At 36.3% G+C, this 21,578-nt stretch overlaps 1 protein-coding gene across 1 annotated transcript in view; it reads left to right on the forward strand.

Annotated features, from left to right (window-relative positions):
* Positions 1-21,578, forward strand: part of BBS9 (Bardet-Biedl syndrome 9) — a 282,925-nt gene that overhangs the window by 19,547 nt on the left and 241,800 nt on the right. Inside the window, exons 6-9 of the mRNA XM_071429624.1 lie at positions 10,048-10,222; positions 13,914-13,998; positions 15,709-15,892; positions 17,119-17,248. Coding sequence (XP_071285725.1) covers positions 10,048-10,222; positions 13,914-13,998; positions 15,709-15,892; positions 17,119-17,248 — 574 coding nt within the window. The remainder of the gene's footprint in view (positions 1-10,047; positions 10,223-13,913; positions 13,999-15,708; positions 15,893-17,118; positions 17,249-21,578) is intronic.

The raw sequence follows: 21,578 nt of genomic DNA on the forward strand, positions 1-21,578 counted from the left end.
AAAAGTCTCATTGCCTTCAGTTGGCCAGAACTTTGCCTCAATTATGAATTCCTAGATAAATCTCCTAATCATTTGTTTGTTTAAGAAAAGAACTATAATTTAAGTAAAGTAAAATCAATTGCAGAAATACATAACTTTGAGAGCAGTTGTATATGTAAGTGAAAGACTTGTTTTTCAAAACTTTGGTAAATTCTATATGACACTTTGTCTAATTTCCCTTGTTGAGGTATGATACCCAAAAGTGTGCAGTGACTGTGCATGGGTAGTATAAAATGTTTTGTGTCTTACATGTGGGGTTATGGCTTCTGCAGTGCTCCTGCCAAGAGTCAGTGAGTGCAAAGGCAAACAATAATTACCTCATATGTTTTTAATAGCACATGTATATTAATAATGGCCCAATCTGACTTTTGTCTTTTTGATGACATATTGTTGACTCATTTTAATTCATCGTCCTACTCTAATCTCCAGACTCTTCTTCTTAGTGCTATTGCCTGCCATTCTCTGGTTTCCTGTGAGTCAATTGTCTGAGATCACGTCAGATGTTTTATTTCAGTTTAGAGATGCTGTCTCTAAAGTTTAGAAATGCAGTATATGTTATTATCCTGTCTGGTAAATAGTTTGGCATGATGAATTTTCTATTACTTCAAACCTATGTACAACTTTATTATTTACATATGTACTTTCTTATTTAAATGTTCCAGCATTTCATGTGAATGCATTTGTCTATAAGATTTGTTTGCTGTCCCATAATTTTTCCTCCAAAAGAATGAAGTTTTAGCTTCTAATTATTTAGTCTATTTTGTCTTCTCAAAGGGTCTTTTAGAAGTGTGTGTATGTAGCTTTTGTTTATTTTTCCAGTGGTCATCAATGATTACTCCATTACAAAAAAAGTCTCCAACCTATATGAATTTATTTGGAGAGTCACCAAACCCTTGTTAGTTGCTTTTCCTAGAGGGTTGAAATGTGTCTTGTACAAACTATAAGGCTTTATACTAATTTTATTTTGGTGCAAATCATTCCTATCAAAAATCACCCTGCTACGTCATTGTGGTAGCTTAGTCCCTAAGTACCACACAACTGCTCACACACTTTCTACCACTTCACCTGGGTGGACTGGGGAAGAGAATCAGAAAAAGGTAAAACCTGTGGGTTGAGACAAGAACAGTTCAAAATTTTAAATGGAGTATGATAGTAATGATAATAATAATAAAAAGAAGAGAGAAATAAAACCCAAGAAAAACAAATAATGCACAGTACAGTTGCTCACCACCCACTGACTGATGCCCAGCCTGGCCCTCATCAGTGATCAGCCCCTTTACAGCCAACTCCTCATTTGAGTATTCTCAGTGTTTCCAACAGTCTAAAAATACAGGATAACAAATTGTTCCTGTGATGTCTTTTCTGAGATTGCCAAGAAGGAAACTGGTAGGATGGTGATTTTTTTGATAGACATGTAATTCACTGAGTCATTTGACCACAAAGTAAGAGTTAAGCTTTTCTGTATGTTGGTTACTAGCCTAGGATATATATAGACAAATGACTTGAATCTGAAAAGTGGCTGTGTTTCCTTGGTGTTTTTTAGCAAATTAAGTCAAGCTGTTTATTTCTACTTTTTTTAGAGTATATTTAAAACTTCTTGAAGATATATTGTACTTTCATCTAATATTCTGTACGGTAAACCCTCACTTTTGTGTTGTAAGCTTCTGACCATCTGACTTTGTTATAAATATTCTCAATGAGTTCTTCGGATGTGAATGCAGTTATTCAGGAGATCATTCTTCAGTACATATCTTTAACAATTCTTTAGCTCAAAAAATTAGTAAATAATCACATAGAAGGCGTAAAGTTGGAAGGTACCCCAGGATGTCATCTAGTTCACAAAGCCTGCTTGTACCTAGAGCATGTTAGTTGGGTTTGTTTCCAGATGGCTTTTGAATATTTCCAGAGAGGGAGACTCCACAATCCCTCTGGGCAGTCTAGTCCAGTGCATAGCCACAGCCTCCCAGTAAAGAAGTTTTTCCTCATGTTCAGGTGGAACATGCTGTGTAGATCAGTTTCTGCCCATTGCCTCTCATCCTATTGCTTGGCACCACTGGGAAGAATCTTGGTCCATCCTCTTGACACTCTCCATTCAGATACTTAGTATATATGTTGAGGAGGGCTCCCCTCAGTCATCTTCCTGAAACTAAACAGGCTCAGCTCCCTCAGCCTGTCCTCATAGGAGAGATGACCTTATCCCATAATCATCCTTGTTGCTGTCCCCTGGACCTGCTGCAGAAGCTCCATGTCTCTCTTATTCTGGGGATCCCAGAGCTGGACACAGCACTCCAGATGTGGTCTCACCAGGACTGGGTAGAGGGGCAGGATCACCTCCCTCAGGCTGCTGGCAATGCTCTTCCTGATGCATCCCAGGATACCATCAGCATTTTTGGCCATAAGGGCACAGTGCTGGCTCATGGACATCTTGCTTGTTTCCCCCAGGTCCTTCTCCGCACAACTGCTTGGACAAGCTGTCTTGGACTCCTTATCCCTCTAGGGCATGTTCCCCTGGGATTCTTCAAGAAGGTCCCTGAAGAGGCCAAAGTTAGCTCTCCTGAAGTCCAGTGTTGTGATCCTACTCACTGACCTCCTTCTTCCTCACAGGACACTAATGATCTCATGGTCACTTGTAGCCAAGGCTGCCCCTAACCTTCACATCTCTAACCATACATTCTGTGTTTGTTAGTAAAGGTCCAGCAGCACACCTTTCCTATAGGCTTCTTCACCACCAGTGCCAGAAAGTTATTGTCAGTGCTTTCCAAGAATCTCCTGGGTTGTTTATGCCTTACTTGTGGTTCCTCCAGCAGATGTCCAGGTGGTTGAAGTCCTCCATGACAACCAGGACCTGTTACTGTGAGGCTACTTTCAGCTGTCTGTATAAGACCTCATCTGTTTCCTCCTCTTCCCCCTCAGGCAGCCTGTAGCAATCACCCACAACAGTGTCACCCTTAATAGTTTGCCCTTTAATCCTAACCCATAAGCTCTCAACTCACTCATCATCCTCCCTGAGACAGGGCTTCATGCATCAAAGTACTTTGGGAAGTGCTTAGCCATCATGAAGCTTCTTAGTGTAAGGAGACTATAAAAGGAGAAGTAGGAGAAAAAATAGGGAATTTCACTGGGTTTTAACAGTGGGATCATGTAGTTCTGTCTCATTGCTTCGTGAGAACAAAATTTTCAGGTCTGTTTTAAATGGAATTTTAAACTTGATAGATTTATTTGATGATGGTGACTTAAGATCTTACTGATAACTTTTGAAAGTACCAAAAATATTGAAAAATAGGACATGCATTCAACTTCAGCTTAACTCAGTGAAAGGTCTGCTGTTGATTTATGATTCTCTATAAACATCCATGTGCCTGAAATTTTCAGTCATGTTATTGATTTTGAAGGGCAGCTGGTGACAGTACTTGTTTGTGGGAGATTTGCTAGTTCAGTAGAGTTGTTCTGTAATAATTATATAATGTATGATAGGTGTATAACTTTAGATGAGAGCAGAAAAGTTCACAGACTGGAATTTCTCCTACTTGCTTTAGAAAAAATGCAAGTGTTGTAATGCCTGTATGAATGCAAGGCTCTTAGAAAAAGATTTCTGCAGCTGCTGGGGCCTGAAAAGTAGTTACTGAACAAGTTATGGCAACAAACAGAATTTAAGGACAAGAATTTTACCATCTCTTCATGAATCATCATTGTTCAGGCTATATCCAGGCATACAGCCATTTTCAGGACCTCCTCTATTTATGCTATATATAATTAATCTTCTGCATTGAAAAAAAGAACAAATTTGAGTGACACTGCTTTCACAGCTGCCTGAACATTTTTACTGAGGGTATTTCTTGCACCAGGTGGAAGCATTCACATTTATTTTTAGAAAAAATTATTCTCTTAATATGGAGGTTGTGATAAACAAATTTTTGTACTACAGTCTGTTTAGGGGAAGAGACTTTACCTGTCATGCATACACAGTGCTAAATACTATGTTTCTTTCAGTAGGCATTTTAGCATGTTGGATGTTGCAGCTATGACACTTTGGGGTCTTTATACTGCATGCTGGTCTATCCTACTCCTTTGAACCATACTAGTGTTTTTCCTAAGGGTCCTTCCACCACCTCAGGTTAATATGAGATTTAAAGGCATAATTCCCAAGTAACATAATTTAAGTATTTCATCTTCTGTGGCAAGACTTGAATCAAGAACAAAGGAGTATATCACAAGTCTCTAAGGGATTAACTGTGTGAGTGAGGGCTGATTGGCCTTTGGAGATACTTCAATAGTTCAAGAGTCTCTTTCTATCTGAAATCCTCCTTATGTTTTATGGCAGGCAGAAATCTACAAGAGGTTAGAGTTCAGTATGACAGGTGAGAGAAGCAATGACGTTTTTTTTTCTTGTGGCAGCGCTGACTCCATGCTTTACTATGACTTGACCAGGGAGGCTCCTTACAGAGAGGGCTGTTACAGAGAGAGCATCTGGGGCTTATGAATATGTTGGAACTTATGAATATGTTTTACTGCAATGCTTTATTATCCAGAGTGGTTTAAGAAATAATTCAAGCTAACATCAGTAGAAAAAGGACTTGCATGTTTTCCTTAAAACGAAAGGACATACATGTTTTCCTTAAACACTTTCCTTAGTTTCTCTTGAAATTCTTCTCTTCCTATCCACTACTCTATTTTTTATTTCCTTCCCACTGGAGTGATTTTTCAATTCCAGTAGAAAAGCACCCAGTCAGTGTCAGCTGGAACGTGTGTACACTTTGTGCATCAGTTGGGGTGGGTACTTGCATTAGCACTGAGCAATGCAGGGCAATTTTGGTCTTTGCTTGTGTTCAGGGTATTGGCAGTCAGATCCTCTGGCCTAGGATGAATGGCCACAGCTGAAGCCCTGAACTTTGGGCCTTTCTGTAGTTATGCAAGGAGCAGCCACCAGACATCCAAGCCAGTAAATTCAGAGTTCTTTTGGAATGTACACTGACACTTGCTTCGTGCACTGGGTTAGGGAGGTAATGTAAGACTTGCCTTTTACTCGGCATACATTGTTTGAAGAACTGTTCAAGTTATTTTCAAATGGTGTTTCTATTTGCCAGACCTGATCCCTGAAGTTCTTTTCTCACAGTTGCCCAAGATCTGCTTTACTAAAGGAGCTACACTCAGCAGCAAGTTTTCCAAAATGGGTTCGAACTGGAGAAATCTGTGTTCCCTATGCTGTGAGAAATTTCAGGGGCAAATTTCAACGACGAAGGAAAAGGAAAGCATACTTGCTTGCTTCAAGTCAGGACAGGAACTTGTCTTCCTGTGTGTGAGAATGTAGTTTATGTGCATCACTTCACTGGTCACTTTTTTATCATATGAGGAAAGCATTTCCCATGTATCATTAAAAGACTCTTAGGCTCCTGAGTGTGTTGTAAATGCCAGTTTATCTTTTAATTTTGTTTCATTGATGTTTCCTTCCACACGAGGCTTTTTTAGTGAGGCATTTGATTACCATTGAAGGCAGTTAAAGTTTTCTCTGCTGACATCTTCCTAAACTCTGTAATTTTATGATGTTTTTTTCTGATTTCCAATTTATCGCACTGCAGTTTTCATTGCCTGATTTCACGTGGTGCTCAGGCCATGTGATTAAATAATGTACATTCTATGAAAATTATTTGATGCCAGAGAGGAAGCTCAGAGTACAGGAAATCATTAACATGCAAAAAAACTTGAGCACCAAAATAACTTTAATTAGAAGCTTATTTCAAAGAACTACCACCTGCCTCTCATTTTGTCTTTGCATTAGCTCTAAAAATACATTGTGGCTTAAAAGTGTGATGTAAATATATTCATATCTGGAATATATTTTTCATAATAAAACTACAAAACAGCAGTAGCTAGTCTTGTGCTTAAAAGTAGCTCTCTCTGACTAAGTGACATTCCTCTTGAGATGCAAGCTGCTGAAACTATGTAGAGTACACTAAGTGGTACCATCTGATATACAAAAAACACTGTGGTTTATATTTTCACTTTATAAATGTGTCACTGGCAAGGCCAACTGGCTGCAATAAGCTTTTTTGAAATGGACATTTCTGGTTGAGTGTTTGGAAGACTGCATTTCTCAAAGTGAAACGTAACAACTCCATTCACTACACACACATTAAAAACAAATGGCTGAAGGAAATAGGTTGACCTATGAAAAGTGGGAAATAGGAGTTCATACACAATTTAACATTCTTTAATTGTGCTTTACATGTAATTGTTTGGATAACTGGAGTTTGAAGCATTAGTACAAGCTAGTTAAATTCCAAATTTGAAAATTAGTGAGTAGGAACAACACAATTATGATGAACAAAGTGGTGGGTATATTAATAAGTGTTGCTGTGCTTTTAAAAGCCAAAAGAGTGATTGCTGATTTAGTCTTGTGTCTCTGTTTCTTCAGACAGTACAGTTCAGTACTACAGTGTGCTTGCAGATCAGTGTGCTTGCTCTAAAGAACTTGTCATATTATGTCATGTCATATCATATTGTGTCACTACTGTGTAAACAGGAGAGATTTTAACAATGAGATTTGTGTGTGATTTTGGTTATGCATGCTAAAGATGAATGCTTCCATGTTTCACATGACATGTAGCTTCATATATATTGCAGGAAATGCTGTAGTGCTTCACTTCATCACTTTCATGATGTTATGGAATTGGTAAGAAGATTGATGTTTATAATATAGGGAAGAACAGAAGCTATTACTCTTTGTTACTTAAGCAGCAGCCTCAACGTTTGTAATGACTTTTGCTTTTTTCTGTTATTTGAATTGTAATATGGCTACTAGATTATCACTTTGTATCAATTGTATCTGCTATAGTTTTCATCAGAAGAGTAGAAATTAACAACTTAATAGTATATTTTAGACAAGCTTAAACCCCAAAGATTTTGGCCAGCAGTTGTCTAAGAGACAGTTTTCTTACTACTATCATTATAACCAGGAGTACCTGAAATTTAATTATATTACAAAATAGATAAGATTTCTGTGGTAGTAAGGGCATTCACTTTGCAATTAATGTCTTTTACTTTTGGTCTATATCAAACAATGCTTAGAACTTTTCAAAATGTAATAGCAATTTGGTAAAAATTTAAACATACATAACATCGTTATTTTTTTCTGTGACTTAAATTGTTTTATTTACAGTTTTAATTTTTCATTCTTGTTTTTTTTCCCCGACTTTATATCTTTCTGTGTTAAAAAAGATGAAAAATAGTCAGCCTTAAAACCCCCAAAGTACAAGTGTGTTCTACCACTGTGCCCTTCAACATAAAAATTTCAAGCTGCTATCTGTAATCCATTTGTCGTCAGGTTATGGTGCCAGGGAGTCCCCCTGAAGTTAGATATTGAAAGTTAAAGTTCAGGAAATAGGGCTAGTGGATGGCTGCAGATTTCCTTTGTAGCACACTACTGATGGAAGGAGAATTCATAGCAGACTTTGGAAGGAGATTTTAAAATTCTCTCTACCCAGACTTACAGGGTTGTATTGAGAAAAGTGTAGGATAGAAGGGGAACCAAACAGCTGGCTACTGTGAAGTGGTGAGAGGGTTTACAGTGCCTGATGCTGAATGTGATTTTGAGGTAACAAAGGGAGAAGGGCTGTGGTCACATGGACACTTGGGTTATGAAGCATGGTTTTCTTGCACATCAAACAAAAATGCCACTAGTTATTTGTAGTAGCCAGTGACTATACTTCAAAATAACCGTATCTGAGAGAGTGTGGTGACAACTAGTGGGCTAGCACCTTTTACTAGATATCAGTGTTTATACTAGTTTCTAAGGGAACTTTTATAGGTTAATAATTATTTTATACAGCTGGCTCACTCGTACCCTTTCTAGACTGCATCAGCAGTGTGATGATAATGTCAGCAGCTGTTGGGAAGTAGAAACTGCGTATCATTAACATTGATAGCATACCAGTACAAAACTGCTCAATTTTCCCTGCTGGTTCCTAGTCTTGTCTGATCAGGAGCATGTGATAGGACTAAATCCTGTGAAATTTCACAGCTTAGAAGGGACAGAAATCTAGTGTAGATGCCTTGGAGTAGTTCAGAGATAAAAGACAGAATGACTTTGAATGTCTGATTTGAATGATTCTTCTTTTGACATCATCTAGTCCAGTCCCGCTTCCTGAGCAGATTTGGCTAGAAGTTGCTTAGGATTGTGTTCTGAATACAGAACATACAGAACATGTTGTATTTTCTGTATGTCTACGGGAGAAGAATTTACAACCTTTCTGGAAAATGGGCTGTAGTGTTTGACCTTCACAGTAAAAAACAAAACAACCAAAAAACCCAAAACAAAACAAAAACGACAAAAAAACCACCAACAAAAAACCCCTCCAACCCATGTTCAGATAGAATCTCATGTGATGCAGTTTGTTACTGTTTACTTTAGTCCTGTAAGTGGATGCCACAGAGAAGAGTCTGTCTTGCTCTTGTCTTTTCACTGGAGACTGAAAGATTCAACTTTGCCTCAACCAAATGAGCAATCTGAATTGCGCTTTCAAATGTCCTTCTTATCATGTGTTTGTTATTTGTAATAGGGTTTATGATATGTTATGAATTATATGCAGAATCTGGAACAAAAGGATTTTTAGAAAATGGGAAAATCGGAAAAAGAGATTAAGGAAGTGGGAAGGACCCTGCTGCTTTATCTTCCTTCTTTTTTTTTCCCCTATTTTTACCCTAATCTAAATTTTTACTGTGTATTTCAATCACAAGGACAAGTAATACAACATACTTTCTGGCCTTTTACACTATTTACTTCTAAGTAGTTAAAGTTTCTGTGAAGAATCACAGTGGAGATGAACAATGTTTTGCACTGTACATTTGTTGCATTTCAGATATTGAATATTTCTTTGACTTTTGTTAGCTTTTTGGAACTGTAAGAATGAACTTTTAGTCTATTTTTGTTTTGCTTCACCTTCTTATGTTAGAAAACTCATTAAAGGATTGAGGGTGGAACTTGATGAATAGACAATTTATTTGGGTTTTTCATGCATACGGAATTATTCCTTAGACAAAATAGAGTATTTTAATTGAGGTGAATAGACATTTCAGATTACATTTGAATAGACAATAGATATTTGAATATTTCATGTAGTGTTTGCAAGGTAAGAGCTAATCTATGAATTCAGGAGAGATGCATCTATCAGCTTCAGAAATTGTTAGTCCTAATGGTATAGCTCTCTTTGAATGCCTAAAAAATACTGTTTGTACGAGTTGTTACTCTTGCATATGAAGTGCATAATCAGCTTTTGATCTAAGAAATCTTCCCAATGAGACTTTGAATTTAGATTGGTGTACTTGAGGCATGACAAGCCGTGGCTTATGTCATGTCTTATGGCTGCTGAATAATGCATGAGGCTTGAAGTAATTTACTTCAAGCTGCAATTTTTTTATTTGATATTTTTTAGACTTGCTGGTAATACAGAGTTGGACTTTTTTTTTTTTTTCTTTTTCTTTCCTTAAGAACAGAAAATGTGAATGTAAAACATGGAAGATATTACCATTTTGTATTATTTTCACAATACATATTTGTGGGTCTTTCTGTTATGTTGCTTAAGTAGACTTGAAAGAATTGAATTGGTTAATTTAAACCACAGTTGTTATGACTGCTTGTAAGGTATGGAAGCATTTAGGAACCAGAATAATTTAGTGTTATGGGAATATTGAAACATTTCTTTAAACAGAAATTATAATAGTTATATCCTTAGGAATTTTGTTTTGAAATAAAGTATCTTGCTGCTTTTTTTTTAACGTATTCTGAATGTTATTCCCCTCCACAATCTAGTTTGTTTATTTTAGAAAGTAAGCTTTTATTGAGGTTGGAATATTTAGTGTTTTTCCTTGTAGTAAACACTGCCATAAATGAAAATTTGCTTTTGTTAGGATTACTTATGAGTACAATTTTAATTTACTCACGGTTTTAATATTAAAACTACACAAATAATGTTGCTTTGTTTGCTTTGTGTTTCTTTCTCTTGCTTCCCTTAGGTCGAGATTTGATCTGCATACAGTCCATGGATGGGATGCTCATGTTGTTTGAACAAGAAAGTTACGCTTTTGGCCGGTTTTTACCTGGTTTTCTTCTGCCTGGTCCTTTGGCTTACAGCTCTCGCACAGACTCTTTCATTACAGTCTCTTCTTGTCAGCAGGTTGAGAGTTACAAGTATGTGTTTATGTTCAGTAATTATAGTCAATTTTGGTGGTATCATTTACTAGGAAAACACATTGAAAGTAATGTTTAATTTTTAATGCCTTTGCTGGAGTATCCAAAAGCAAGTAGTTGCAGGAAAGATGTTATATGCTGCTGAGTGATGACTGTCTCAGTACAGTCATAGAAGAAAGTGTGCTGTGAGTCCTGAGGACTTTATGGTCCTATTTGGTTTGTATAAAGGTAGTAAGTCTACTAGTTTATCAAGGCTCTGTTGCTCCCAAGTGCCAGGTTTTTTTCCTTGTTTCAGTTCAGTCCAGTGTGTGCTTTCAGCACTGGAACATGGATGAAACTGTTGTGAGCTGTTTTAGCTTGTGACCATATTAAGTTTATGGGCTCAACATTTAGAAAAATAGAACAATATGGAAAGTGAAGACTGTACAAGACATTTCCACTTCCTCCAAGCAGAGGGTCTGTGTGTTATAAGGCCAACCAGACACAAATCTAATAGATAATAAGAAAGAGAATGTGAAAGATTTTGATGGACAGGCAAGGGAGCATTTGGGTTTACTGTGGAGGACCAGCTTGAGTCCATGGGGCTCTCTGATGCAACCATCATATTGAGAATTTATCAAATATCCATCTGTTTAGAATCAGATGGATGCTTGAGCAGTGGGACATTGTGGTGGATGTCTGCTGTGAAGCCTTTCTCAAGATGTTTCCCTGTTGCAGACCCTTGTTCTCACAGAGGACTAATGTTAGGGTTATAGACTCTCTATCCCTAGCTGTAAATTGGGGTGGGGTGGTGTTTGAGGCAGAGCTACTACCTGTGATGAAAAAAATCCACGCCCGCTAAAATGGATGAAAAAGTCAGAGCTGTCAGTCTGCTCTGTAAGAGCAATAGTTGTTCACAGTTCTAACCAGCAGGCAAAGATGAGTGATGGTGATACTGAAGCCAGTATTTCCTTAACATCTTCATCATGGATAGAAGGACAATGCATGTCCTGAAATTCAAGGACAGTGTCAAATTTCTGGAAGTGGCTCATACAAGAAAGTTAGATAGGGTGGCCATTCAGAGGAATCTCATGAGGCTGAAGGAATGGGCAAGTACCTTAAGGATTTTTTTCAGAGGTAATCATACATATTGAAGAAAATAAGAATGCTCCTTTTTATAAATAATGCTGTGGGAATCTAATCCAGAGAATGTTAGTTAAACACCGTGCTTTGTCACACTACCCTGCTTTGTCACCTGTAGTTCTCAAGCAATATTCTTTTCATTTTGCTGCTTAAGATTAATCCGATTATAGGTATCATGTATTGTTTTCTTAAAACTGGACAAGATATACATGCTGCAAGTAAAAGTAATTTAATAAGCAGTTAATAATTTTCCTAAGAATTTAAATTCTAATACAATATTAGAATAAAATTGTAATATAATCTATTAATGCTGTCAAGGAATAAAGAAACATTTATTCCTTTAAAATGAACATCTCACATGTTTAAATTATGTTCAGATTCTTGACCTTTACAAAAGATGTGGCTACAATTATTCGTCAGTCTGTTATTAAATCAAAAGTGTGCCATCGTTACTGTAGGGATATAGTTGTAAAGGAATTTTTCACTTGGTTATTGGTCTTTAACGTCAAATGTTAAGACACTAATGGAACTAATCTCTAGTGTGTGTCTGAAATATTAGGACATTAGAACAGAGTTAAGTAATCCTTTTAAAGTGAAGGAAATAGATATACTAAGGAGAGAAGAGGTTATTTTTATGGTATTGAATAAAAAATACAACAATTGTGCTAGTGCTTTTAGCAGAACAAGTTGCCAAACTTCAAATTACCCATCTTCTTATAGCTCTTACAGACCAATTGCCTCATTTGATAGCAATTTTTGCTGTGTTGGTCCTGAATTCTTTCAAGATCTAAATGCAAAATGCCTCTTATATGCTTGATGTGATAGCTGAATTGAAAGTTTGTGTTGGTCATCTGTGGCTTGAGTTTTTTTTCATTACAGACTATATGCAGGTAGCTGGTACTTACATATCAGTATGTATTGCTGTTTGATGTGAGCTTGATTTGAAACCTCTGTATTAGGTCTCTGATTAGTTATTAAAATGTTATTGTGCTTTCCAAAACTATCAGTAAAATACAGTGAAGAGAAAATTTTGTTAGGTCAGGATCCTTCTTACTCCTTAATTCAATTTATTCAGTGATTCTGTGAATCTGCAGCTTCTCTTATAAATGTGTTAAACTGAGAAAGGGAAGTAAATTCATTCATACAGAGGGCAGTTAAAGACATCCTAGTTGTACTAAAAGCAGCTCTCTCAGTATTATTAAATAGGTCATAGCATTCAACTTAAACAATTAGATTTTTTTTACTCCAAGTACATAGTTTACCTTTGTAAGTAAAACAATTTTAGAAACTAAAATCCTTCAGTAGCAAGCAGAGAGTCACTGGATAGTTAGGTTTGGAAGGGACCTTTGGAGATCATCTAGTGCAAGCCCTCTGCCAAGCCCCCTGCCAAGACACAGGAATATCCAGTTAGGCTGTGACTGTCTCCAGAGAGGGAGACTCCATGACTCCCCAGTCAGCCTCTGCCTCCTCCCTCAACGTAAAGAAGTTTTTTGTCATGTTGAGGTGGAACCTCTTGTGTTTTAATATATGGCCATTACATCTTGTCCTTTTGCTGCACCACAATACATTCATGAAATATGAAGAATATTGTTGTCATCATTTTAAATCTCCAACTTTGACAATGAGGAAAAATATGTACTGCTATTTTAGATTGAATTGGAACATTCAGAGTTGTGTTGCTTTAAGCTTCAGAGCTGATGGTACTCCATGACTTTTTGGATCAGTTTAAGTGAGGTCTTATCCTATTGTTTATTTCACTTATGTAGAAACCTTCAGTATTCTACAGATTACCTATGTGCATACAGAAGAAATGGGGTAGATCAGTGAGTTAGGATACCAGCACAAATTCAGGAAAGAGTTGCAGAAAAATCAGTGAGGATGCAGTTCGAACACACAACTTTACATAGTTGTAAAGAGGACAGATAGATGTGCAGAGTTTTTATGGCAGTTGATGTTGTTTGTTCAAATGTCTTCATTGCCAATTTTTCTTAGCATGGTTTGTTGGCAGTTAAAATAATAAAACCTCCCCAAAACTTTCAACTTTTGCTAAATGTGCCACCAACTCATTTCAGTTTACTGTGGTCTCTTAGATTGGAGCCACTTAAGTTTGCTTAATGGAGCTGCTTGTAAGTTTCACTATTAGATAGAGCAGATTGTATTTCTGAGTGGTTTAGAAGTTTTTTGAAAGCTTAATAAGAGCAAGAAAAAGTAATTTTTTATTAGAATTGCTATTTCATCATTTGATAAATTGTTTCTTCTATCTTTGTGGTCTGTACTTCTATCTACTAATATTTAGACTATTGAATTTATTTTAACTCCACATAAAATCTGAATAGAAATGCTTGTTTTAATTTCTACCTTTACATTTAGCTGCTATCCTACACTGATGCTAGTCTTAACATCCTTGCTGACAGTAGGCATGTTGTAGTAGGCTTTCTAACCATCCTCTTAGATTGTGATTTTACTGTGTATGTGTACTCATGATAATAATATTTTATTTTTTACTTAATGTAGAAGGTAACTACAAAGATACAATTCTAAAAAAATATTTTTTAACTGCCTGTAACAGATACCAAGTGCTGGCATTTGCGACAGATGCTGATGAAAGACATGACACAGAACAGCGAAAACTCAGTTCTGGGAAAAGGCTTGTGGTAAAACCCGTTTATTTTACATCCCCTGTATGGACACTGCACGCATATTGAAATGGCTGACGCTAGGTAACGAATGGAAACATTGTCTGCTGACAAGGGACCTCATCCAAGTGCTGCTAAAGGCAATGGAAAGACTCCAGTAGATTTCTATTAAGGTTTCTTTGGGCCTCAGTTGTTTTAGGCTGGGCCTTAAAACTTGCTGTTGTTCTAATGAGAAAAGAAAAACCACTGCAGTGAAAATAACTATTTCCAGGGCAATTTGTAATGCAGAACCTACACTGTAGTAAAATAGATAAATAGGTACACCTGAATTATTGCTCATGTTTTTAAATGAAGTCTGATTGTGACTTTGTGTTGTAGAAAATGAATCTCATTCTCCCTAGGGAATCCTTTGTACTTAGAGAAGAATTCTCAGTGAAATCTTTCCATACATAGTGTCCTGAACTCTCTTTGTCAAGAACCTGTGGGTTCAGTAGTCTTCTGGAAGTCCCTGTCAGTAATTTGTTTAATATTTGAGCTGCCTCTCTGTAAGATGAAGAGAATTTAATGCTTTGTGGTCCTGCAGTAGAATTGCTTGGCTGCTAAATATACTGCATATATAAAATGCTAGAGTCATCATATTTCAGGTACAACAGTAAAATCTTGGGAGAGCATCTTTCTTCCACTGACTAATTGTAGAATTTTTCAAATACTCGTAGGCTGAGTCCTCCATATAGAAGTAGGAGAAGGCAATTTATAAATAAAAAACCTGGAGACGTCATCAGATATACTGCAGATTAAACAGTTTTTTTTTTAAATCTAAAATGTGAAGCATGCTTGGAAACAAATGTAGTAAGCTGGGTTTTTCCCTTTAACTTTTAAGATGGCACTTCAAGTTTCATATATCAGATATGCCAGGATGTTTGCTGACACATTCTATGCTCTTTAAGCAAAATAATTGGTGCTCTTCATATAGGAAGTGCTGACACTTGAACTTTGATATATTTTTACTTCAAAATTCTAAATTTCAGTTTAACCAGCTTGGCAAAAGTCAAAAGCATTTTTTGCATATGTGTTTAGTTGAAATTTCTCAGAGGAGCTGAAGAAACAAACCAATGAAACGTGTCAATAAGCTGTAGTATTGTTTAATGACAGGTGGGGCAGGATTTCTAAGTAGTTGTTTATTATATCAATGTACATAGTTGGAGAAGTAAACAAACTATGACATACACCAGCATTTTCCAGATTAGAGGGTGTACATGAGTGTCTGCAAACATAAATATTGGCTTACACACCTAAAACATTTGTCTAGTTTTCCATTTACATATATTGGCAGAATCAGTTGTCACCATTTGCTCTTTGTCCTTGTCCTTTAATAACCAAGGACATGTAGTGTGGCAGATGAAAATTACTCTAAATATCTATTCTTGGATTCATTAGTTAAAGTATGAAGCATTTCCATTTTGAATGAGATGTGTATTTTAAATTCCAGATGTACTTAACTGTTTGCATAGCAAACAATTCATAACTATTAAGATGTTTTTGCTGCTTGAATCACATTAAGGAAAGCTACTGACTGCCCTCAGAATAAGAGGATAATTCTTATCCAGAGAAAGACCTTGATTTTGCTTTTCTATCTATGTTAATGATGCGTAATTTGATTAGTTCTGAGTCTTTGTCTTTAATATGCAGTTGTCATTTGATTTTTGAAGCATGCTTTTTCTTTTGAAGGTGGATTGGGTTTTAAACATTGGAGAGCAAGCACTGGATATATGCGTTGTCTCCTTTAATCAGGGAGCTTCTTCTGTTTTTGTGCTTGGTGAGAGAAACTTCTTTTGCCTAAAGGATAATGGGCAAATACGATTCATGAAGAAGCTTGACTACAGTCCGAGTTGCTTCATTCCTTACTGTTCAGGTTTGTAAAAGGAAAATGTAACTTTAGTTTGGTTACTTTTTAATTTTTTTTTTTAACCACTGAATAAATATATTTTTCTGAATAAGCAGACTGGGGCATTGTGCAACCTGGTCTAGTGGAAGGTGTCCATGGCATTTAGGTTAGATATTAGGAAGAAATTCTTGAGTGTGGTGTGACACTGGAACAGGTTGCCCCAATGCTGGCAGTGTTGAAAGCCAGTTTGGATAAGGCCTTGGTCTAATGGGAGGTGTCCCTGCCCATGTTAGTGGGAGCTGGGACTTGATGATCTTTAAGGTCTGTTATAACCCAAGCCATTCTGTGATTCTGTGAGTCTATGATCTGTAGAATCATAGAATTTGGAACTCTCTTTTTGAACAAGGCAGGTTTATTTTCAAATGTTACTTTTTGTGAAGTGCCATAATTTTTAGAATCTAAATATTTTCTTATCACCAAATGAAGATACTTGTCTGGTGCCCAGCTATGAAAGCAACAAACATGGAAGAATGACAGTCTTTGGAAGAGTAAACTAGTGTTTGAGGACCTTCTGCTTGAGGACCTTTTGATTTACGACCTTCTGATATTTACAGATTCTTAAAAATATCAAAGTTTATTGTTATTACATTGGTGGAAACAACTTGGTTAGATACTTGGTTCAAATTATAGACTATTAATACCTATTCTCTTTTAATGTTTCAAAAACTATCGGATAAGTTTTTGACAGTATGTCTCCTTTTGAACTTGAAATATAATTTTAATCTGAAGAAATTTGATCTTAGCAATCTTCACATTTTGTACTTTCTGATTTGAATTGTACTATAAATAAACCCTATAAATGCATGCACATTTAATTGGAATTCACAAGTGAAAGAATTAGTGAATAGTATAAATAGCAGACATTTAATCGATGTGTATTTTGTCATATCTATCCTGGTATGTCAACATGGCCATTATGAGTCTTTGTCATGTTTTAAATTACCAAACATGGCTGGCCAGAACCCTAGAAAGTTGTGGCATGTATTGTGAAATATGCTATTAAAATTGGTGTCCGTAATTAATTACATATGTCCTTGGTTGTGTCAATGTAACTTTCCTAAGTTTTGATGCTTTATAATAAATTAATTTATAACAACTAATGGATTAAAAATAAAAGAAAACATAACTATAAAGAAAAGTACTGTCTTTTGAAAAATCTTTCATCCTAAAATTGTTTTTTTGTCTTTGAACAGTGCGAGAAGGAACAATAAACACTTTAATTGCAAACCACAATAAAATATTGAATGTTTATCAAGATATTACATTGAAATGGGCCAGTCAACTTCCCTGCATTCCTGTATCAGTAAAAGTAGCGAATTTTCAGTAAGTAGCTTGTTAAAGTTTACTTTTTACTTAGATTAATCTCTGGTTTTAGATTTATCCGTGTATAGATCCTAACAAACAGATCTGAGGTATGTAACAAATAAGGTAACTTTTAAAGGGAAAATTCTAAATTTTTTTCCTTTGTTTTGTAAGATGTTCATTTTAATAATGAGTGCATGTCCTGGGGTAACTTTATGATGCTTTATGTATGCTAGAACAATACTAGAATTGCTCTATTGTGCTTTAGATTTCCTGTTTTTTTTGAGTGAGGTTTGAACCTGGAATCACATAGCTCCAGGCCAGCAGCTTCTTTCTGAAAAGAATGAAAAGTGTGGTTGTGCAATCTGGCAAGGTCCTTCCCTGAGACAGGAAAATAGGGAAGCTCACTGAAAATCTGTTCTTCATTAAGTGTTTCAGAGCATATGCATTCCAGAGATGATTTGTTAGAACAGATTACTAAAATCCAGTGTTAAATTATGGAAATAAAAGAATGTTTAGATTGCTGAGGGCTGCACTGCACCAGAAGAAAACTCCTCCTAAAAGAAGCATGAGACAGATCAAGGAAAAAGTGATTGGGTGAAGAGAAGGTAGGATGTGTTTATAACTTGTGCTGGGACTGTCACTGAGATAAGCAAACCACAGAAAGGTTCAGCCAGTGTTTGTATACAGTCCAATTTATGCCTGTACTGTGTGCCCCCAGAGCTGGGCTGGGTGCTGGTTGCCCAGTGCCTATGACCATAGGGGATGCAGCAGGAGTGTCCTTGTCATGTAGATCTGATCCTCAGCAGGCTGGTGGCTGCTGGGCCAACATACACTGGATTGCTAAACATTTGAGCATAAGTCAAGCATTTTACCTCCAAACAAATGGAAATAGAACATCTGACTAACTAGCTTTACTGAGTTGTGCAGAGTCATCTGATGGATATTTGTGTCTTGTTTGTTACTAATAGATACCAAATTTAAAAAAAAAATTATTCATAATTTATTTTTTTAGGAGAGAGTTGGGCTGGCTTTCATCCAACAAGATGTCTTAACAACTGAAAAATAATGAACAGTCTCAGTGGGCCACTTAGTATAACCCAGAAGCTAATTATACAGGATACAACAGTACAGCTTTTGAAGTATGGAAAAAAATATTTGAATTACAAAAATTTGAAAAAAACCACTGACGTTTACAATAGCAGATTGCACTAACATTTGTATATACAATTACTTGTTTGGGAACCCATTATATTGAACCATCTGTTTCAATAATGTGTCTAAAATGTTTATGCAGCTTCTGCCTGTTCCCTGTGAACTTCAACACTCAGCAGTTTGATATTAGGGAGAAATTTCAGAGTCTAAAATCTGTCCCAGCTCAATTTGCTAGTTAGAATTCCCACAGACCTACGAATGCCAGGGTTTGACTTGAGGTTGTGTTCTTTAGCAGGTAGAGAGGCAGCAATGCAGTGATGCAAACCTCTTTATACAGGTACTGATGAACCAAGGAACATCTGTGTGCCTGCCCCCCATGGCCTGAAAGGCATTGGGAGAGATGCAGGGCTGTGTGTTTCTGAGCTATGATTTTACCTGTCTATTGGAAAATATGCAGTATGCTTGTACTTCCTTCTGGCATTAAAAAAAATGAGCTAAACAGCAAAAACTGTAGTAAAGCCTATAGAGATAGTAATTTGGCTTAAACAGGGCATATATGTTCCTTTTGGTGGGTTTTTTTAGTATTTTGAAAGGGAATTCCTTGTGAGTCAATGTGATAATGATTTTCTTGTACTCAAGAGAGACCTCCGTCTTAGTTGGGGCCTCTGAGCACAGCTCTACTGTAACATAAATAATATTAAGGACTTTAATAAGCATAAAGTTGTTAATCCTACACTGCTGAAAGACTGAAGTGCCTTAAATACAATGTGTGCCAATTAATTACTTTCTTCACTTTTATTGCAATAATACTTACAAAGTAAGTGGAGCACTCTGAAACAGTTGTCTCTACAGTTCATACATGTTCATTTGTATTTTCCCCTTGTCATAATGTCTGTTAGTTCTAATGTGTGACTCTAGCTTGCTGGATAAGAAAAACACTATTAGAAGCTATTTTATGTAAATCCCTTGGGACGGGAGTAATGATTGCCTCACAAAAGCATTGTGATTCCAGTGTATGCCCCTCATTATTTATGAATTGATTTTTCCTCTTAAAATAACATGTAATACAGTATTTCTCTATTGGAATACCAGTATATAGAAAAAGATAATAATATACTACAACATTTGAGATTAAATTCCAGTACAAACTGCTTGATTTCCATCACATTCTCAGAAACATGGAAGAAAAAATAGAATCAAGGAGAAGCGGTTACTTAGAATATTTTGGGTGTTTCTGCACTCTAAAAGTTATGTGTTTTTAAGCTGTTAAATTACACTTTTTGCCTTCTGTTAAAACCTCAATGCTCTCTGTCAGGATGTTGAAAATTTGCTTCAAAATCTTGTGATCAGAAACTTGAACTACAGGCAAAATTTTGAGTGCTTATCTTATTCTGGGTTTTTCCTGAATATCTCTGTGACTAGTCACTGAACTTCAAGTTCAGTTCTTGTAATTATTATAGAAGTTTGTCCCTTATTTTGTTGGAAGTTTATGTTCTGGTTCTGCTAATATATATTAGTTACTGTTTCTGACTTATTTTTAATGTCAAGGGGACTCCTACATATTTCACACTGCCTGGATTGCTTCAGAAGTGTAACCACTTACACTGACAATTTCAATTAATTTGAATTGCTTAGGTCTCTGTCTCAGCACAAATTTATCTTCCCATGGATAAGCCTGCTTGAACAGTTATATTTTTGTGTGCCTTGGGTTGTTATCCTTCAAGCTGTGGCTGTGCAAACACATTCTCACTGAAGCTGAAACTCTTGAAGAAAATGGTTTAGAAGAAGAAAGTGGTTCTGCCTGAGTTGATTAAAAATCCCCAAACATCCACCCACCAAATCCACAAACAGCCCCTCCCAAACCTTTCTAGAGTGGTTTGAAGAGAAACTGTCCATATGCTGCAGCTAAAACAGCTGAAATCTATGAAAGTTGCACGAAGGAATGATAAGAATCCCTACTCTGCTCAGAATTTCAGTGTTGAAATAGCAGTTGTAAGCAGCAGTATTTGCTTGGTATTCATTATAATTATGTAAGTATCTTCATAGAATTGACTTTAAAGTCCATTCCCTTTTTTCTTGCACTTGAGTTTCCATTTTTCTGTTTCATGAGAGACCTCTAAGACCTACTTTGTACCTCTGCATCTCCTTTGCAAAGGAAATTTTATAAGCAGTATCTCTTACACTTACAGATTATAAATGTTACAATTTTGTCACTGATTGATGCTTCTTGAGATGTGTTAAGATTTCTCTTTCTCTCTCTTTCTCTTCTCACTTTTTTTCACAAGTTGTATTTGTTTTCTGTATCTGAATTATTCTGTCTCCATGTTCTTGACCATAAAAGGTCCTTGGAGTAGATTATAATACCTAGACAACTATTTTTCTATTTATTTGACACTTGGCAGAGCTGTTTCACAGAGTGAATCTTTTAATGGCTGATTGATTGCACTGAGTATTAATTACTCTATCCTTGTTGGCCTGAAACTAGAACATTATGTTAAGGTGCATTTGGTCTGAGGCAAAATAGCTCATGTTGCCAGCCTCTGGGATATTTCTATCACAAACATCTGAAATGCCAGTGTGAGTTGAATTCAAACACATAGATACAGAATTATATATACACTTATTAAGAGTTTGGATGTAGTCTTGGGAAAGGGGTTTCTGTTTTGATTACTACCAAGTTATGAACCTGTGTTTTGCCATAGGAAAGCATGAAACCTTTAAATTGGGGACTATTTTTTTCTTTTTTTCCTTCTGAATATTTTTAAAGTTCACTACTCTCCACTTTATTTCTTGGTTTTGTTTGTATACAGTCTTCAAGTTATATCTGATAAGCCGGTGAATGCCAAAAGGTAGCTTGACTTTTTTCTTTTAAAATGAAATGGACTGCAAACTTGCTCAAATACCTCTTCAAATCAGTGTTTCACAATGTGTCTAATTTTGGTTATTTGTGCTTTTGATTGTCCGCCAAAAAATGAAGTCTGGTGGTATACATATGGCAAAAAAATGTTGATTTCATGTGGAATTTATCAGCAGGCACAGTTCAAACAGGAAGCCAGCCTCAGAGTTTAGGGGGTGTGTTGTGGGAAAGATATTTCTTCCTTCTCTATTCTGCTGGGGACTCTTAGTACTTTAGTACTTTAGTTTATCACCAAACGTAATGGTTGATTGAAGGATATTTTCCCCTTCAGCCACATTA

The sequence above is a fragment of the Agelaius tricolor genome, unplaced genomic scaffold (assembly GCF_023055355.1).
Source record: "Agelaius tricolor isolate 1412-34295 unplaced genomic scaffold, bAgeTri1.0.p SCAF_6, whole genome shotgun sequence".
Lineage (NCBI taxonomy): Eukaryota > Metazoa > Chordata > Aves > Passeriformes > Icteridae > Agelaius > Agelaius tricolor.